The sequence below is a fragment of the Etheostoma spectabile genome, unplaced genomic scaffold (genome assembly GCF_008692095.1).
Source record: "Etheostoma spectabile isolate EspeVRDwgs_2016 unplaced genomic scaffold, UIUC_Espe_1.0 scaffold00569542, whole genome shotgun sequence".
In the NCBI taxonomy this organism is placed as follows: Eukaryota; Metazoa; Chordata; class Actinopteri; order Perciformes; family Percidae; genus Etheostoma; species Etheostoma spectabile.
Genome location: NW_022605185.1, coordinates 1 through 16,354, shown reverse-complemented (window position 1 = coordinate 16,354; position 16,354 = coordinate 1). Strand labels below are relative to the sequence as shown.

Below are 16,354 nucleotides of genomic sequence, written 5' to 3'. Positions count from 1 at the left end.
AACGTTATAGGGATATTCAATTATTATAAAATTCCATATTAACGAACTCAATATTAAAGATAAAGCTGTTAATTCAGTCATGATTTCAAGTTCACACCGTTCCTGTCAGCCTTAGCTATGTTAATTATATTTATTGTCAGACAGACAGACAGACAGACAGACAGACAGACAGAGGACAAGTTCAAGAAGATGAGTGAGCCTGACACACCCTGTGGAATCTAAATAAAAGAATTGACTACATGCTTCATCTGGCATCTAACGGCTAGACATGCTGACTCGTGACGTGGTGACACACACCTGCTGGGCTGCTGCTGGAACATGGTCTAACCATGTGGACCCTGGACAGGTCTTGTTCATGTGGCTGAAATAATTGACTTGCTTCCGTATTTCATTCGTTTTGTGTTATAGTTGACATACGTAGAGCTGCAACAGGTGTTATGTATGATTAATGATAGAACATTAATCTGCAACTAATATACTTTGAATATTCGTTGAATGCCAAACGTTTGTTACTTCCAGACTTCAAAACAAAGTATTTGCTGCTGTTTATTCTCATATGCAATAGTACAATCTGAATATCTTTGAGTTTTGGATTTTGGTCAAACAAAGAAGACCTTTAAAGATGTCACCTTGGGAAATATAGCAGTTCAACACCATATTTTATAGACAAAACAATTGATTCATCAAGATAATAATTACTACATTATTCATGATAAAAATAATTGTTTGTTGATGTAAAAATCTACAAATTTAGCCACTTGGCCACATTGATTTAGTGTGTCAGTTAGATTATTTGAATAGTCTCTCGTGTATATATACAATATGCTTTTCATTTGTAATTGGTGTTAATGTTTCAGAGCCCTGGAGACTAACAGTACAACAAATCACAGCCACGTACTACTGCTGGCAGAGCGCATCCTCAGGGAGAAGCAGGAGAAGGAGGTGCAGACTCGCTCAGCCAGCCCCAGCAACCTCAAGGCCCACTTCAGGTACAACTCTTCATACAGACACACACACTTCATACAGATAACATCATACAGACACACAACTTCATACAGACACACACACTTCATACAGACACACACACTTCATACAGACACACTTCAGGTAAACTACAGACGCAACGGTGTCCTGTGAGCAGTTCCAGATTCTTTTAAAGCAGTGAATAGTGTGACTAAGAAATCCCAGTGTTCACCATCAGAATGACTCTCTGAGTCATGGTATGAGCGAGAAGAGGGTAATTGACCTATCTCGCTCCACTGCCTCACACTGCAGCCCGTCTGGCTCCTTAGCAGAGACCAACCAAAGGTTTCATTTCCATTCCTTGGTTCACTAGGCCTCCACCCGCTAGGCTCAGGGGAGCTGGAGCGGAGGAAATGGGAGAGAAAATAGTTAAGATTTCAAATATGGGCCTTAGTCTCTTTGATTCACTATCATTATTCTAACTCACTGTCATGTAACACATCTCTATACAAGGCAAGGCAAGGCAGCTTTATCTGTAGAGCACATTTCAGCAACAGGGCAATTCAAAGTGCTTTACACAAAATCATTAAAACAGATAAAACACAAGTAAAAACAGTTAAAAATCATAAGCATTAAAAATCAATAAGACACATGAATAGACAGTTAAAAACAAAATAGAAACATTAGGACACATAAAACACAAGAATAAAAGTTACAGTGCAGCATAAGAAATTTAAAGAATGAGCATTAATTTAAAGAAAGGCAGCATCAAAAAGAAAGGTCTTCAGCCTTGATTTAAAAGAACTGAGAGTAGCAGCGGATCTGCAGGTTCTGGGAGTTTATTCCAGATATGAGGAGCATAGAAACTGAAAGCTGCTTCACCCTGTTTAGTTTGACTCTGGGGACAGAAAGTAGACCTGTCCCAGATGACCTGAGAGGTCTGGGGGGTCATAGTGTAGTAGCAGATCAGAAATGTATTTGGACCTAAACCGTTAGGGATTTATAAATAGCAAGAGTACTTTGAAATCAATTCTTTGAGACACAGGAAGCCAGTGTAAAGACTTCAGAACTGGAGTGATGTGATCCAGTCTCTTGGTCTAGTGAGGACTCGAGCAGCAGCGTTCTGAATCAGCTGCAGCTGTCTGATTGATTTTTTAGGGAGACCTGTAAAGACCCCGTTACAGTAGTCAAGTCTACTGAAGATGAAAGCATGGACCGTTTTTCCAAGTCCTGTTGACACATAAGTCCTTTAACCCTTGATATGTTCTTTAGGTGATAGTAGGCTGACTTTGTAATTGTCTTAATGGGGTGTTAAAGTTCAGGTCTGAGTCCATGACTACACCAAGATTTCTGGCTGTTGTTTGTTTAACATTGTTGTTTGAAGCTGAGCGCAGATTTTAATCGTTCCTCTTTTTTTCCAAAAACACTATCTCAGTTTTTCCTTCATTTAATTCAGAAAGTTCTGGCACATCCAGTCGTTAATTTGTTTGATGCAGTTAGTCGTTTTTGTATTTGACTATAGTCCCCTGGCGATAAGGTTATGTAAATTTGTGTGTCATCGCATAACTATGGTAACTTATTTTGTTTTTCTCCATTATCTGAGCCAGTGGAAGCATGTAGATGTTAAACAGAAGAGGCCCCAGAATGGAGCCTTGCGGAACTCGCACGTCATATTTGTACGCTCAGATGTATAATTACCTATTGACACAAAGTAATCCCTATTCTTTAGGTAGGATTCAAACCAGTTTAGTACTAAGCCAGAAAGGCCAACCCAGTTTTCCAATCGGTCTAGTAATATGTCATGGTCGACCGTGTCAAATGCAGCACTGAGATCAAGTAATACTAAGATTGAATTTTGCCACTATCTGTGTTAAGGTGGATGTCATTAAAGACTTTGACAAGAGCCGTTTCAGTGCTGTGGTGTGGTCGGAAACCCGACTGAAAGGTATCAAAACTGTTGCTTAGTGACAAGAAATGGTGAGTTGTTGAAAGACTATTTTTCAATGATTTTCTTAAAAACGGAAGGTTGATATTGCCTATAGTTGCTCATTAGTGACTTGTCTAGGTTGTTCTTTTTAAAAGTGGCTTGATTACTGCAGTTTCAGGGCCTGTGGAAAGATACCTGAAAGAAGAGATGTGTTCAATCTGTAGAAGATCAGAAGTCAAACAATTGGAAAATTTTTGAAAAGTCCCGTTGGTAGAATATCAAGGCAACAGGTCGAGGTTTTCAGATGTGAATAATGTCCTCCAGTTTTGTATGGTTGATCGTGTGAAATTCTGTCATATTGGAACTAGTTTTGCTTGAACACTGTGACAACACATATCTGAACTGATATGGAGGCACTGACTGTTTGTCTAATCTTCTGAATTTGTCTTTGAGAAGGAGGCAAAGTCATTGCAGGCCTTGGTAGATAAAGTCAGATGCTACTGTACTGGAGGGTTGTTAACCTATCAACAGTAGCAAACAAAGCACGTGAATTATATTGTTTCTAGAGATAATATCAGAGAAGAAGGACCTTCTTGCATTCCTCAGTTCCAAATTATAAATGCGAAGTCTCTCTTTATAGGTGTTATAATGTACCAGGAGATTTGTTTTTCGCCACCTTCGTTCAGCTTTCTACACTCTCTTTTTTCTTTCTCACCAGTAGGACATTTCTCCATGGAGATCTTTTCTTACCAGAGACAACTTTGACCTTAGTGGGAGCAATGGCATCAATAACATTTGTAATTTTACAGTTGAAATTGTCTACAAGCTCACTGACTGCTAGCCCAGAGAGGGCGGGTGTGAGAGAGAAAAGCTGAATAAATGTTTCACTGGTGTTTTCAGTGATATACCGTTTTCTGATTATCTTGTTTGGACATTTTGGGCACAGAGATAGTGCCGTTAAAGAAAAACAGGAATGATCAGAGAGAGCAAGTCAGTCACCACACCTTGAAATGTTCAGACCTTTGAGACAATCAAGTCCAGAGTGTGCCCCTTATTGTGAGTTGGCTCCGTCACATGCTGAGTCAGTCCATAGTTCTCAAAAACACAACACAGTTCTTTGGTCCCCCTGTCCTGGGGGCTGTCAACATGAATGTTAAAATCACCCGCAATGATTACACAATCAAAGTTAATACAGATTATAGACAGCAGTTCAGTGAAGTCATCAATGAAGGTTGCACAATATTTATACACAGGTAAGACAAATCATGCGTCATAACATTTTCTAGTGCTGCAGACACACATAGCAACAGTGAGCTGCACAAACACTGTGAGTGAGCATGTTGGGCTGATGGGGGTGAGACCCTGCATCATCCTGTGACATCCCAATGTGTCTATCCCTCAGCAGCCTGGAGTGATCGAGCCCTGGTGGAATCAACGTTTAGCCTCTGTGCAGGAGATACTGACTAATGTGTTTTCACGAAGAGCTGCTGATTGGCTCAGAGTGACCTACATACTGGGGGCTGTTCCACTGCCAGGCCTGTTTCACACACAGAGCCATGTGGACATCCTCCAAACCTGATTATTGACCAGTTGTGTCTCAGTATAGAGTAGACAACTGCTGTTGATGTGCAGCCTGGTGCACACACGGTTTAACATGCCACCATAGCTTTAAATGTCTTTAAGTACAGCCGTGACACACTGCAGGTGTATCATTCCTCTGTTCCTCTGGACAGAGCGGGGTTTAGCTTGCTACCACTTTGTGGGGTTCGAGCCTCCGCTGGGCCCATGTTGTATGTGTGACACACTGTGGGTGGGGTGTGGTTGGGGTTGGGTGGGTGGGTGGTTGGTTGGTCGGTTTTGGTAAGTAACAGCAGAACAGATGAACCGGGATGAATGATCAGTGTCTCTATTACAGTTTGTCCACAAGAACGGTTTTAATATCAGAAAGGAGGTTATTGGCACAGTAAGTTACACCTACATGTATGTATATATGGATATCCTGAATGACTTCTTTACCTCTCATGATTTGGATGTCCTATTTGTGACTGAAACCTGGATGAATGTGGGTGAGTTGAGTACTTTTTCTTTTATCAGCTGACAGCTCTTATTTTAACTCTCCGAGGACTACTGGTCGAGGTGGTGGACTTGCTACTATCTTCAAGGAAAGTACAACTGGAGACAGCTGTCCCTGGTCTCCTTCTCAAGTTTTAAACTAACCATGTTTGAATAGGTCAATCTTAGCTGGTACTAGTGCAGTCATATATCGGCCTCTTAAATATATAAGGATTTATCAGTGACTTCTTTAATTTCCTGTCTAAAATCATGCTGAAATACGACTGGATTTTTTATTGTAGGGGATATGAATATTCATGTATGTTGTCCTACAAATCTGCTGGCAAAGACTTTTTAAACATATCGATGCTTTTAACTTAGTTTGTTTCTGGTTCGACACAGGTCCATGGTCACACATAAGACCTTGTTCTGTCACACGGTGTACCTATTTGTAATGTAGCGTACACAAAGCTGTCTTCTCTGAGGCCTGTGAAAAATTTCTGTGGATAAGATTGCCTCAATTAGAGCAAGCATCTCACTTCCTGCTTTTGACCCCTCCATTTCCATAGAGTGTGCAACTGCATATTCACTGCAAACATTTCATTTATTTACCTGAAGGCTTTCATCCAAAGCAACTTATAATACATGAATTCAACCATGTGGTTCCCACCCAAAAGGACCAGAATCAACTTATCTTCATTTAGAGAAAATAGGATCTTTTTATTTCTGATCAGGTGAGTTTCAGTGTGAAGATGTGTAGAGTTCTGCTGCCCTAATGATGAGCGGATGGGGTCCTCCGCTGTGGAGCCGGGGCAGCGAACAGTCAGGACTTTGTCGGCGTAGTGAGGGAGTAGGCAGTAGCAGAGCTAGTTTGCGGGCTGGGCTGTTGGTTTTGACCAGGTCCTGGATGTAGGATGGGATGGTGGTATGATGGGACGGAGGTAGGATGGGACGTATGTAAGATGGGAGGATGTAGGATTGGGCTTGAGTCCTTCACACCAGCCAAATGACAAATGACTTGTTTTTCTGTCAGAATTTGATCCGTTGGGTCTGATAACATTAGAGAGTTTAGAAGAGCTGCACGGTTACATCATTAGATCCCCATTCGAGTTAGCAGAGTGCTAACAGGAAGCAGTCTGCTCGGCCGGCTGAGGTCTCTAGTGGGCCTGCTCTATGGGCCGCACAGTGAGAGAAGTACCGATCACCTGGCTCATTTCATTCGAGGATGTCGAACTTTTTGGTTTCAATCCGCAACTGTCAGAGGAATTGTGCCTCCAACGCTGTATCTGTCTGACTATACATCCATGGTCGCCGGTTCCACTCGGGAGAGAATGCTGAGTCAGAAGCTGTCTCCTGCATCAGTGTAACGTCCTCCTGTCTCCTGCATCAGTGTAACGTCCTCCTGTCTCTGCATCAGTGTAACGTCCTCCGTCTCCTGCATCAGTGTGACGTCCTCCTGTCTCCTGCATCAGTGTGACGTCCTCTGTCTCCTGCATCAGTGTAACGTCTTCCTGTCTCCTGCATCAGTGTAATGTCCTCCATTGTTGCTCCAGGTCGAGTGTGGAGGCCGCCTGCTGCTTTTATCAGCACATTACAATGGCAGTGAATGCACCAGCTGTGCTGTAGCTAACGGTGTAAACGGCCACGGTGTAGCAGGCAACAGAGCGTGGACACACATGAGCTGTAATCAGAATCACGTGTTGGGCTTATTAGGTGAAGACTGCTCATTTTTAACAGTGTGGATTGATTATATCCTGCATCTTGTCATTCTTGTTTTTGAAAACCAATAAAACAATATGTTAAAAAACCAAGCATGTCTGTTTGACATGTCCATGTCTCAGTGGAACAGCATGTTTGTGTTCTGTGGAAACTCCCATCTCTAACTCTGAGGAAAGGTCCAGCTGATAACATCTCATGACCTGGCTCAAAAGTATGACCAGAGGTGGAGAACACACATTTGCTCAATTCAATTAAATAAAATCAACAAAGTTAAAGTGCTATCAGTTTTCAGTAATGTGTGTAGTAGATGTATGTATGAAGGTGTCGTGATGTAAGAAAACCAACAGTAAGTCAACCAAAGTCCAATCAAACAAGCAACCTTGAGGAGGGAGGGAGGGAGGGAGGGAGAAAGGGGGGAGAAAGGGGGGGAGAGAGAGAGACTGTGATGGCCAGGCACTCGTATCTAGGACATGTGGGTGATAAACTGATCCAGGTGTCTATCATCAGTCCTATCAGCCAATCCCCAGATCCAGCAGCCAAAGGGTCTTGAAATAGGTTTTACAGACTAGCTTAGACTTTTTAAACTCAAGTTGAAGCCTGTGTCTTTTGTCCACAGGCAGTCGTGGGCCCACAGAGTGGACATGCACAGGACATCGAGGGACAGCCTGCAGCGTCCTCCATGTCCATGCTGGAGGGCCCCAGTCCCCGGCCGCAGCGCAGAGAACTGCTAAACGGACACCGCTCCAAAGGCTTAATGGAGTGGGCCGCCGTGAGGACACCACACTGGGGACTCGGCACAGGTACCTCAGCTTCATCATCTTCATCTGTGGGTGGGGGTATGCAGTTGAATGCACTGGATACTCAACATCCTGTTTTCATTGATTCTAATGCACCCCGGCTGCTCTTTATTCCGTCTCATCCCAGGGAGCCACATCTGCTGTGTCGGGCCCTGCTTCTGCTGGCTCTGGGACCGCCAGGGCCCCACAGCGTCCACCTCAACAGCAGCCAAGCAGCGCAGCTGCCTGTTCAGGTCAGTGTTACAGAGCATCCATCCATCCCTGAGTGAGAGGAGTTAGAGCCTCTCTCTCTCGCTCTCTCCGCTCTCTCTCTCTGTGTATATATGGTGTGTGTGTGTTTTTTTTTATATATATAATATATATTATATAATATAATATATATATATATGTGTGTGTGTGTGGGTGTGTGTGTGTGTGTATTTATTGTGTATACAGTCCCTGACAAAAGTCTTGTCGCTTGTGTACAAATTGACCGAAGTGCCGCTGAAATATTTCTAATCAAGATTTATTTACAAGAAATGGCTCATTTTAATCCAACAGCTTTGTAATAATGTTTCAGAGCAAAAAGAACTGTCAAAAGTATTCTAATATTCACAGCTTGGTAAAGCCCATTGAGTCAATTTTGCAAAGACATAAGTGTTGTCGCCTTGTCATATGAGCTTCACCTGGGACTAATAATGGACCAATCAGGTCTCAGGTGTGTATAAGAACAACCCCAGTACACTAGACCTTCACATCAACTGCAACTAGACCTCTGCAACAGGCCTATTCACCCTGAGACTAAAGTTTTGATTATCAAGAGGCTGAAGACCGATCCACTGCTGATGTGGCAGACACCTTCAATGTTCTCAGCGTCAAGGACAGAGGATAAAAAAACATTTGAAGACACTGGAGACGTTTTGACAAGCCCAGGTCAGGCAGACCCCGCAGACAACTGCTCGAGAGGACCGTTTGTTGGCTCGAAATCCAAGGCAGCCCATTTTCCACTGCAGCAGAGCTCCACAAGACCTGGTCCCTGAAGTCCCTGTGTCAACCAGAACGGTTTGTCGGATTCTGTCTCGAAATGGCCTCCATGGTCGAATCAGTGACCAGAAGCCAGCCAGACTAAACAAAGACAATCGAAAAACTGTGTCATGTGCCAAGGCCCACAGCTTGCTAAAAGGATGGACGCTGGAGAAGTGGAGAAAGTGGATTTTTCAGATGAATCTTCTGTGAATTACACCACAGGAGACCTGGAGCCCGCATGGATCCAAGATTCCCCAGAAAACCGTGAAGATTGGTGGCGGAAAAATCCTGGTCTGGGTTACATCAGTATGGGGGTGTGCGAGAGATCTGCAGGGTGGAAGGCAACATCAATAGTCTCAAATACCAAGACATCTTAGCTACCTCTTATATTCCCAACCACAAAACAGGCCAATTCTCCAGCAGGATGGTGCTCCATCGCATTCCATTCCACTTCAAAGTTCCTCAAGGCGAAGAAGATCCAGATGGTCCAGGATTGGCCGGCCCAGTCACCAGACATGAACATCATGGAGCATATGTGGGGTAGGATGAAAGAGGAAGCATGGAAGACCAAACCAAAGATATTGATGAACTCTGGGAGCTTTCTAGTATTCCTGATGACTTCATCAATACATGGTATAAATCCTCACCAAACCGCATGGATGCAGTCCTTCCAGCTCATGGAAGTCATACAAGATATTAAATTTAAATCTCACAGCACCGCTATTTAATTTGCTGACATATTTAGTATTTGCAGTAAATTTGTTCAATTCTGTATAGGCGACAAAATTTTGTCTTGCCAAATTTGACCTTTCTGTCTTTTTAAATAATAAACTTTTTTTAGTGAAACTAATTTATTTCAGGGCATTGAACATCATTTGGAGGGTTTTAGCTTTTCATATGAGAGATTTCTTACACCAATTGAAATAAAAAGTCAGGTTAATAGCAGGTTTTCTACAAAATAGATAAGCGACAAGACTTTATATATATATATATATAATGTGTGTGGTGGTGTGCATATATATTTGTGTGTGTGTATATATTTATGTGTGTGTGTTGTGTGTGTATATATACACCTCACCGGCCACTTTATTAGGTACCCCATGCTAGTAACGGGTGGACCCCCTTTTGCCTTCAGAACTGCTTCAGTTCTTGGTGGCATAGATTCAACAAGGTGCTGGAAGCATTCCTCAGGGAGTTTGGTCCATATTGACATGATGGCATCACACAGTTGCCGCAGATTTGTCGGCTGCACATCCATGATGCGCATCTCGTTCCACCACATCCCAAAGATGCTCTATTGGATTGAGATCTGGTGACTGTGGAGGCCATTGAGTACAGCGAACTCATTGTCCTGTTCAAGGATCCAGTCTGTGATGATTCCAGCTTTATGACATGGCGCCTATCTTCTGAAAGTAGCCATCAGAAGTTGGGTACATTATGGTCATAAAGGGATGGACATGGTCAGCAACAATACTCAGGTAGGCTGTGGCGTTGCAACGATGCTCAATTGTACCAAGGGCCCAAAGAGTGCCAAGAAAATATTCCCCACACCATGACACCCACCACCAGCCTGAACCGTTGATACAAGGCAGGATGGATCCATGCTTTCATGTGGAGACGCCAAATTCTGACCCTACCATCCGACTGTCGCAGCAGAAATCGAGACTCATCAGACCAGGCAATGTTTCCAATCTTCTATTGTCCAATTTCGATGAGTGTGCAATTGTAGTCTCAGTTTCCTGTCTTAGCTGAAAGGAGTGGCACCCGATGTGGTCTTCTGCTGCTGTAGCCCATCTGCCCAAAGTTCGACGTACTGTGCGTTCAGAGATGCTCTTCTGCCACCTGGTTGTAACGGGTGGTTATTTGAGTCACTGTTGCCTTCTATCAGCTCGAACCAGTCTGGCCATTCTCCTCTGACCTCTGGCATCAACGAGGCATTTCGCCCCAGAACTGCGCTCACTGGTTTTTTTCTTTTCGGACCATTCTCTGTAAACCTAGAGATGGTTGTGCGTGAAAATCCCAGTAGATTAGCAGTTCTGAAATACTCAGACCAGCCCTTCTGGCACCAACAATCATGCCACGTTCCAAGTCACTCAAATCCCCTTTCTTCCCCATCCTGATGCTCGGTTTGAACTGCAGGAGATTCTCTTGACCATGTCTACATGCCTAAATGCACTGAGTTGCCGCCATGTGATTGGCTGCTTAGAAATTAAGTGTTAACGAGCAGTTGGACAGGTGTACCTAATAAAGTGGCCGGTGAGTGTATATATGTATGTGTATATACATATATATATGTGTGTGTGTGTGTGTGTGTGTGTGTGTGTATATATATATATATAATATATATATATTTATGTGTGTGTGCGTATGTGTATATATATATATGTATGTGTATATACATATATTTATGTGTGTGTGTGTGTATATATATGTATATATATATGTATGTGTATATGTATATGTATATATATGTGTATATGTGTATATATATGTATATATAGTGTATATATATATATATGTGTATATATATATATGTGTGTATATATATATATGTGTGTATATATATCAGAATCAGAATCAGAAATACTTTATTGATCCCCAAAGGGAAACTCTGTGTTACAGTTGCTCAGATATTAGAAATATAAGAAATATAAATAAAGAAATAAAGAAATATAATGAGTGTGGATATTTACAGTTAAAGGAATATTATGAAACAGTTTTTACATAAATAACATAATTAAGGTGTTGCAATGGTGAAAAGTAATAATAATAATAATTATTATTATTATTATAATAGTAGCAGTTGAGAATTGCACACATTACAAGCCAGTGTTATTGCACAAAACAGATGATATTGTCCAGTTTCAACCTCTCTGAGTGTCAGACACTTAGAGGGAGGAGTTATAAAGTTTGATGGCAACAGGCAGGAATGACTTCCTGTTGCGCTCTGTGGTGCATTTTGGGAGAATGAGTCTGTCACTGAAAGTGCTCCTGTGATTTAGCAGCAAGCCATGGAGTGGGTGCGAGACATTGTCCAAGATGGCATGTAGTTTGGACAGCGTCCTCCTCTCTGACACCCCCGACAGAGAGTCCAGATCCACCCCCATGACGTCACTGGCCTTGCAAATCAGTTTGTTGAGTCTGTTGGCGTCCGCTACCCTCAGCCTGCTGCCCCAGCATGCAACAGCAAAGAGGAGAGCACTGGCCACCACAGACTCCTAAAACATCTTCAGCATCTTCCTGCAGATGTTGAAGGACCTCAGCCTCCTCAGAAAATAGAGATGGCTTTGGCCCTTCCTGTAGAGGGCTTGAGTGTTCGGCCCAGTCCAGTTTATTGTCTAAGTGCACTCCCAGGTATTTGTAGTCCTCCACGATGTCCACAGACCCCCTGGATGGAAACAGGGCTCACTGCTGCCTGGCTCTCCTTAGATCCACCACCACTCCTTGGTCTTTGTCACGTTGAGTGTAGATGGTTCTGCTCACTCCATGTGACAAAGGCCCCCCACGCTCTGTACTCAGCCTCGTCCCCCTCGCTGATACATCCAACCACAGCAGAGTCATCAGAAAACTTCTGGCAGGACTCTGTGTGGTAGTTGAAGTCTGTGGTGTAGATGGTGAAGAGGAAGGGAGAGAGGACAGTCCCCTGCGGGGCCCCAGTGTTGCTGACCACTCTGTCTGATACAGTGTTGCAGGCGCACATACTGTGGTCTGCCAGTCAGGTAGTCAACAGTCCAGGACACGAGGGGGGGATCCACCTGCATCACCTTCAGCTTCTCACCCAGCAGGGCCAGCCGGATGGTGTTGAAAGCACTGGAGAAGTCAAAAAACATGACCCTCACCGTGCTCACCGGCCTGTCCAGGTGGGCGTAGATGCGGTTGAGCAGGAAGATGATGGCGTCCTCAACTCCCAACCGGGGCTGGTAGGCGAACTGGAGGGGGTCCAGGAGAGGTCTGACCATGGGCTGCAGCTGTTCCAAAACCAGTCTCTCCAGGGTCTTCATAATGTGGGAGGTCAGTGCCACGGGTCTGTAGTCCTTGGAGTCACTGGGACGTGGCGTCTTTGGCACAGGAACGAGGCAAGATGTCTTCCACAGCATCAAATCTGTTAAAGAACAGATTGAGTTCATTGGCCCTGTCCAAGCTGCCATCAACTCCTCTGCTGCCATTCGGTCTGAAGCCAATGATGGTCCTCATACCGCTCCAGACCTCCCTCATGTTGTTCTGCTGGAGTTTACGGTCCAGCTTCCTCCTGTACTTCTCCTTAGCCTCCCTGATCTTCACCTTCAGGTCCCCCTGAATGGCCCTCACCTCCTCCCATTCCCTGATCCAGCTCGAAAGCCCTCCTCTTAGCATTCAGGTGTTCTTGATGTCCTTTGTTACCCATGGTTTGTTGTTTGGGTAACACTGAACAGTCCTTGCTGGGACAGTGCAGTCCAACAGAAGTTTATGTAATCTGAGATCACTCAGTCAGCCCATCTATGTCCTCTCCATGTGGCTCACAGAGTGCATCCCAGTCTGTCACCTCAAAACATCCTGAAGTGTCTCAGAGGCCTCCCCCGACCATCTCCTCACTGTCCTTGAGGTCACAGGTTGCCTTTTACCAGAGGCACATAGCAGGGGTTGATTTGAACCAGGTGTGGTGGTCGATCTGCCAGTGGGGGGAGGGGGGAAGAGCTGTATGCGCCCTGACATTAGCATACAGCAGGTCCCAGGTCCTTCTCTCTAGTATGGCAGCTCACGTACTGGGTGAAGGTAGTTAGTGTGGTGGTCATGGTGACATGGTTGAAGTCACCCGAGATGACTATGAGGGCACTCGGGTGTTGAGTCTGGAATATGTGTGTGTGTGTGTGTGTGTGTGTGTGTGTGTGTGTGTGTGTTGTGTGTGTGTGTGTGTGTGTTGTGTGGTGTGTGTGTGTGTGTGTACATATGTGTGTGTGTGTGTGTGTGTATATATATGTGTGGTGTGTATATATACATATATGTGTGTGTGTGTATATATACATATATATGTGTGTGTGTATATATACATATATATGTGTGTGTGTGTGTGTTGTGTGTGTGTGTGTGTATGTATGTGTGTGTGTATGTATATATATATATATATATATATGTGTATATGTGTTTGTGTACTGTCTAAAGAGTCACATCAGTCCTGGTTTGTGATATTTCAGGGTGGAGGAGGATGAAGAGGAGGAGGAAGACCCGGCTCCCCTTCCGACCCAGGTGATCCTGAGGCGTAAGCCCCCCTCCATCACCAACCGCCTCACCTCCAGGAAGAGCGCCCCTGTGCTCAACCAGATCTTCGAGGAGGAGGGCGAGTCTGATGACGACTTTGAGCAAGACGAGGGCCTTCCCCCCAAACTCAGCCGTCTGAAGATGAACATGGGGGGGACCGCCGGGGGCCTGAGCGCCGCCGCCGCCTCTTCGTCTCCCAGCTCCACACAAAAGCGCTACCACCGCCGCAAGAGCCAGGGGAGGGGCTCGTCGTGCTCCAGCTCAGAGACCAGCGACGACGACTCGGAGAGCCACCGCCGGCGGCTGGACAAAGACTCGGGCTTCAGCTACAGCTGGAACCGGAGGGACAGCAGCGAGGGGCCGCCAGGCAGCTCGGGGGGAACCGGGGGGGGCAGCGGCTCGGGGCAGGGGGGCGGGGCCTCCGGGCCAGACAGGGGGAGTCCTCCTGCAGGGGGCGGGGGCGGAGGGGGAGGGGATGAGGGTGGAGGGGGCAGCGGGGGAGGAGGGGGGAAATAAAGGACAGGACAGTCCCTCCAGCTGCTGCTGCAACAACAACAACAGCAGCAGCCCCACCCCCAGCTCCCTGGCACGCCCGTCCCGCGCGGCCAGCCGCGGCGGCGAGCTGGTGGAGAGCCTGAAGCTGCTGAGCCTCTGCCTCAGGGGACGGGGGGGGCAGCTGAGCATCGACCCCGGCAGCCTATCAGGAGGTAGCGTGAAGATCCAGGAGAAATCCGCCTGGAGGATGTGCATCAGCTCCACCGCCCATCCCACCACCGCCCCCGCCCCCGCCCCCGCCCCCGCCCCCGCCCTGCCACGTACCCACGCATCGCACCCCCAGCGCAGAACAGCAGCGCCCACCCCCCACCGCGCAAGGGACGCTCCCAGCAGCCTGAGGGCTCTGAAAAGCAGCATGCTCCAACTACCTCTGTGTGAGAAGATCTCTGTGAACATCCAGGGGGGGGGCGGCGGGCGGGACGGCCTGCTCTGCTCAGTTGCGCCTGCTAGCTGCTGCCACGTCATCTGAAGCTCCGCCTCCAGGGTCACAGAAGACATCACTTCCTGTTGAGCTGTCCCCTCCATCACGCCTGCTGTCTGTTTCCATCTCTGTGACCAGTGGTCTTATATGTTGTATATTTTATTTTTTATTATCTTAATTCATCTTCAAACGAGGAAGGTTTGACGTGATGGTAGCTGGGAAACATCAAGTCAATGTCAACGTCAATGTTTTTCCATTTTTACCATTTTAACGTGACATGTTAGTTAGCCGGCTGCTGGATCATAAACGTTTTTATGAATCTGACAGGAAAGCTTTTAGTTCGGACTCATATTGCACTCAGACAATCTGTTTGTGGTTGTTTTTAAAAATGATTTCTAATGATTGGAACCCTTTAAACGTGGACAGCAACACAGCTTCATGTAACCCGGAGCTTTACTCCTCTGTAGCAAGATCACGTGTGACGATGTTACTGACCAGATACTTCAGATGAGCTATTCTAATTTTTTATGCTTTTACTGTGTTGCTGTAGTTGCTGATGGAGAACATTAGTTGTGTGATCCGTTCAGTCCGCCTGCACCACAGCGTAGCACCACGTGTGCAGTGTTTGTATATACAGGATGTAAAGTTTATTTTTAAAACTTGTACATTTCTGCTGTTTGAGAAAGTGGGCGGGCCTGTGTGACTTGTCATTGGTCAGATGAAGTGTGTGTGCAGGAAGGAAAGATCACCACTTTAAAGAGATGGAAGATGGAAAGGGCAAACTCTTCGGGCATTGGCAATAAGCTTTGCAGTGTGTTGTAGCTATCTGTACAGAATAATTTTATTAGTTTAATTTTTTAAATTCCAGTCAAAAAAAAGCTGTTTCATTCTCTCTCTGCTTGTTGTCTGACTTTTCTTTTACAAAGCAAATGTAAATAGAGTTGTAAATATGGTGCTCTTTTGCTCTCTCTCTCTATATCTATATCTGCCCCCCCGAACAGCGAGTGGACTCTTTGGTGCATAGCTGTACAGTATCTAGCCTTATGATAAGTAGTCCTGCTGTATGGCTGTCTCAGCTCCAACATGCTGCCAGGTGGGTTTGACTGTTGTCTTACTCAGCTGGATCCAGGTGAATGACATGTGCATGTGTTTCAGTGTTTGAGACAATCAGCCACTGAAATGTTTCTGGACCAAAAAGGAAGAAAAAAAGAGTTTGAACTGACAGAAATATTCAGTGTATTATTCTGTAGTTGATACCTGTTGTCAGAAGTTACTTATAGCTATGGTAATATCAAAAATAAAATGTGGAATACTGTCTCCTACAAGTGTTCTTCTGGCTCCTTCCGTGATTCGTCTCCAACTGGGTGAGAGCTAATGTTGACCAGATGAGAGGAATGCTCGTCTTCCTCTGCATACATAACGAACTAACGCTGACACAATGGCATTTCAGGAAGGGAGTGGAGCAAGGAGGCTCCATCAAACATGTTCTCACCTTTTCACCTTTTCACCAGTTCATGTGTCAGCCAAAGGTTGGTCTGTCTGCCAGTTCTTATAATGTACTGAATATTCAGGGTTTTTCCTTTTGTAGAGGATTTTGTAAATATATATTTTTTAAATATATGTATATATATATGTGTATGTATATATATATGTATGTGTGTATATATATATATATATATG

The 16,354-nt window shown here is 45.0% G+C and overlaps 1 protein-coding gene across 1 annotated transcript; it reads left to right on the top strand.

The window, feature by feature from the left end:
* Positions 1-857: 857 nt before the first annotated feature.
* LOC116685124 (SNF-related serine/threonine-protein kinase-like) lies at positions 858-15,991 on the top strand (the record flags this gene model as incomplete). The annotated part of the gene is given in 6 exon segments (XM_032510349.1): positions 858-989; positions 6,360-6,468; positions 7,278-7,461; positions 7,586-7,691; positions 13,635-14,202; positions 14,204-15,991. Coding segments are annotated over 6 exon segments (1,618 nt in total), but the record flags the coding sequence as incomplete, so codon positions are not given.
* Between the last annotated feature and the right edge of the window lie 363 nt (positions 15,992-16,354).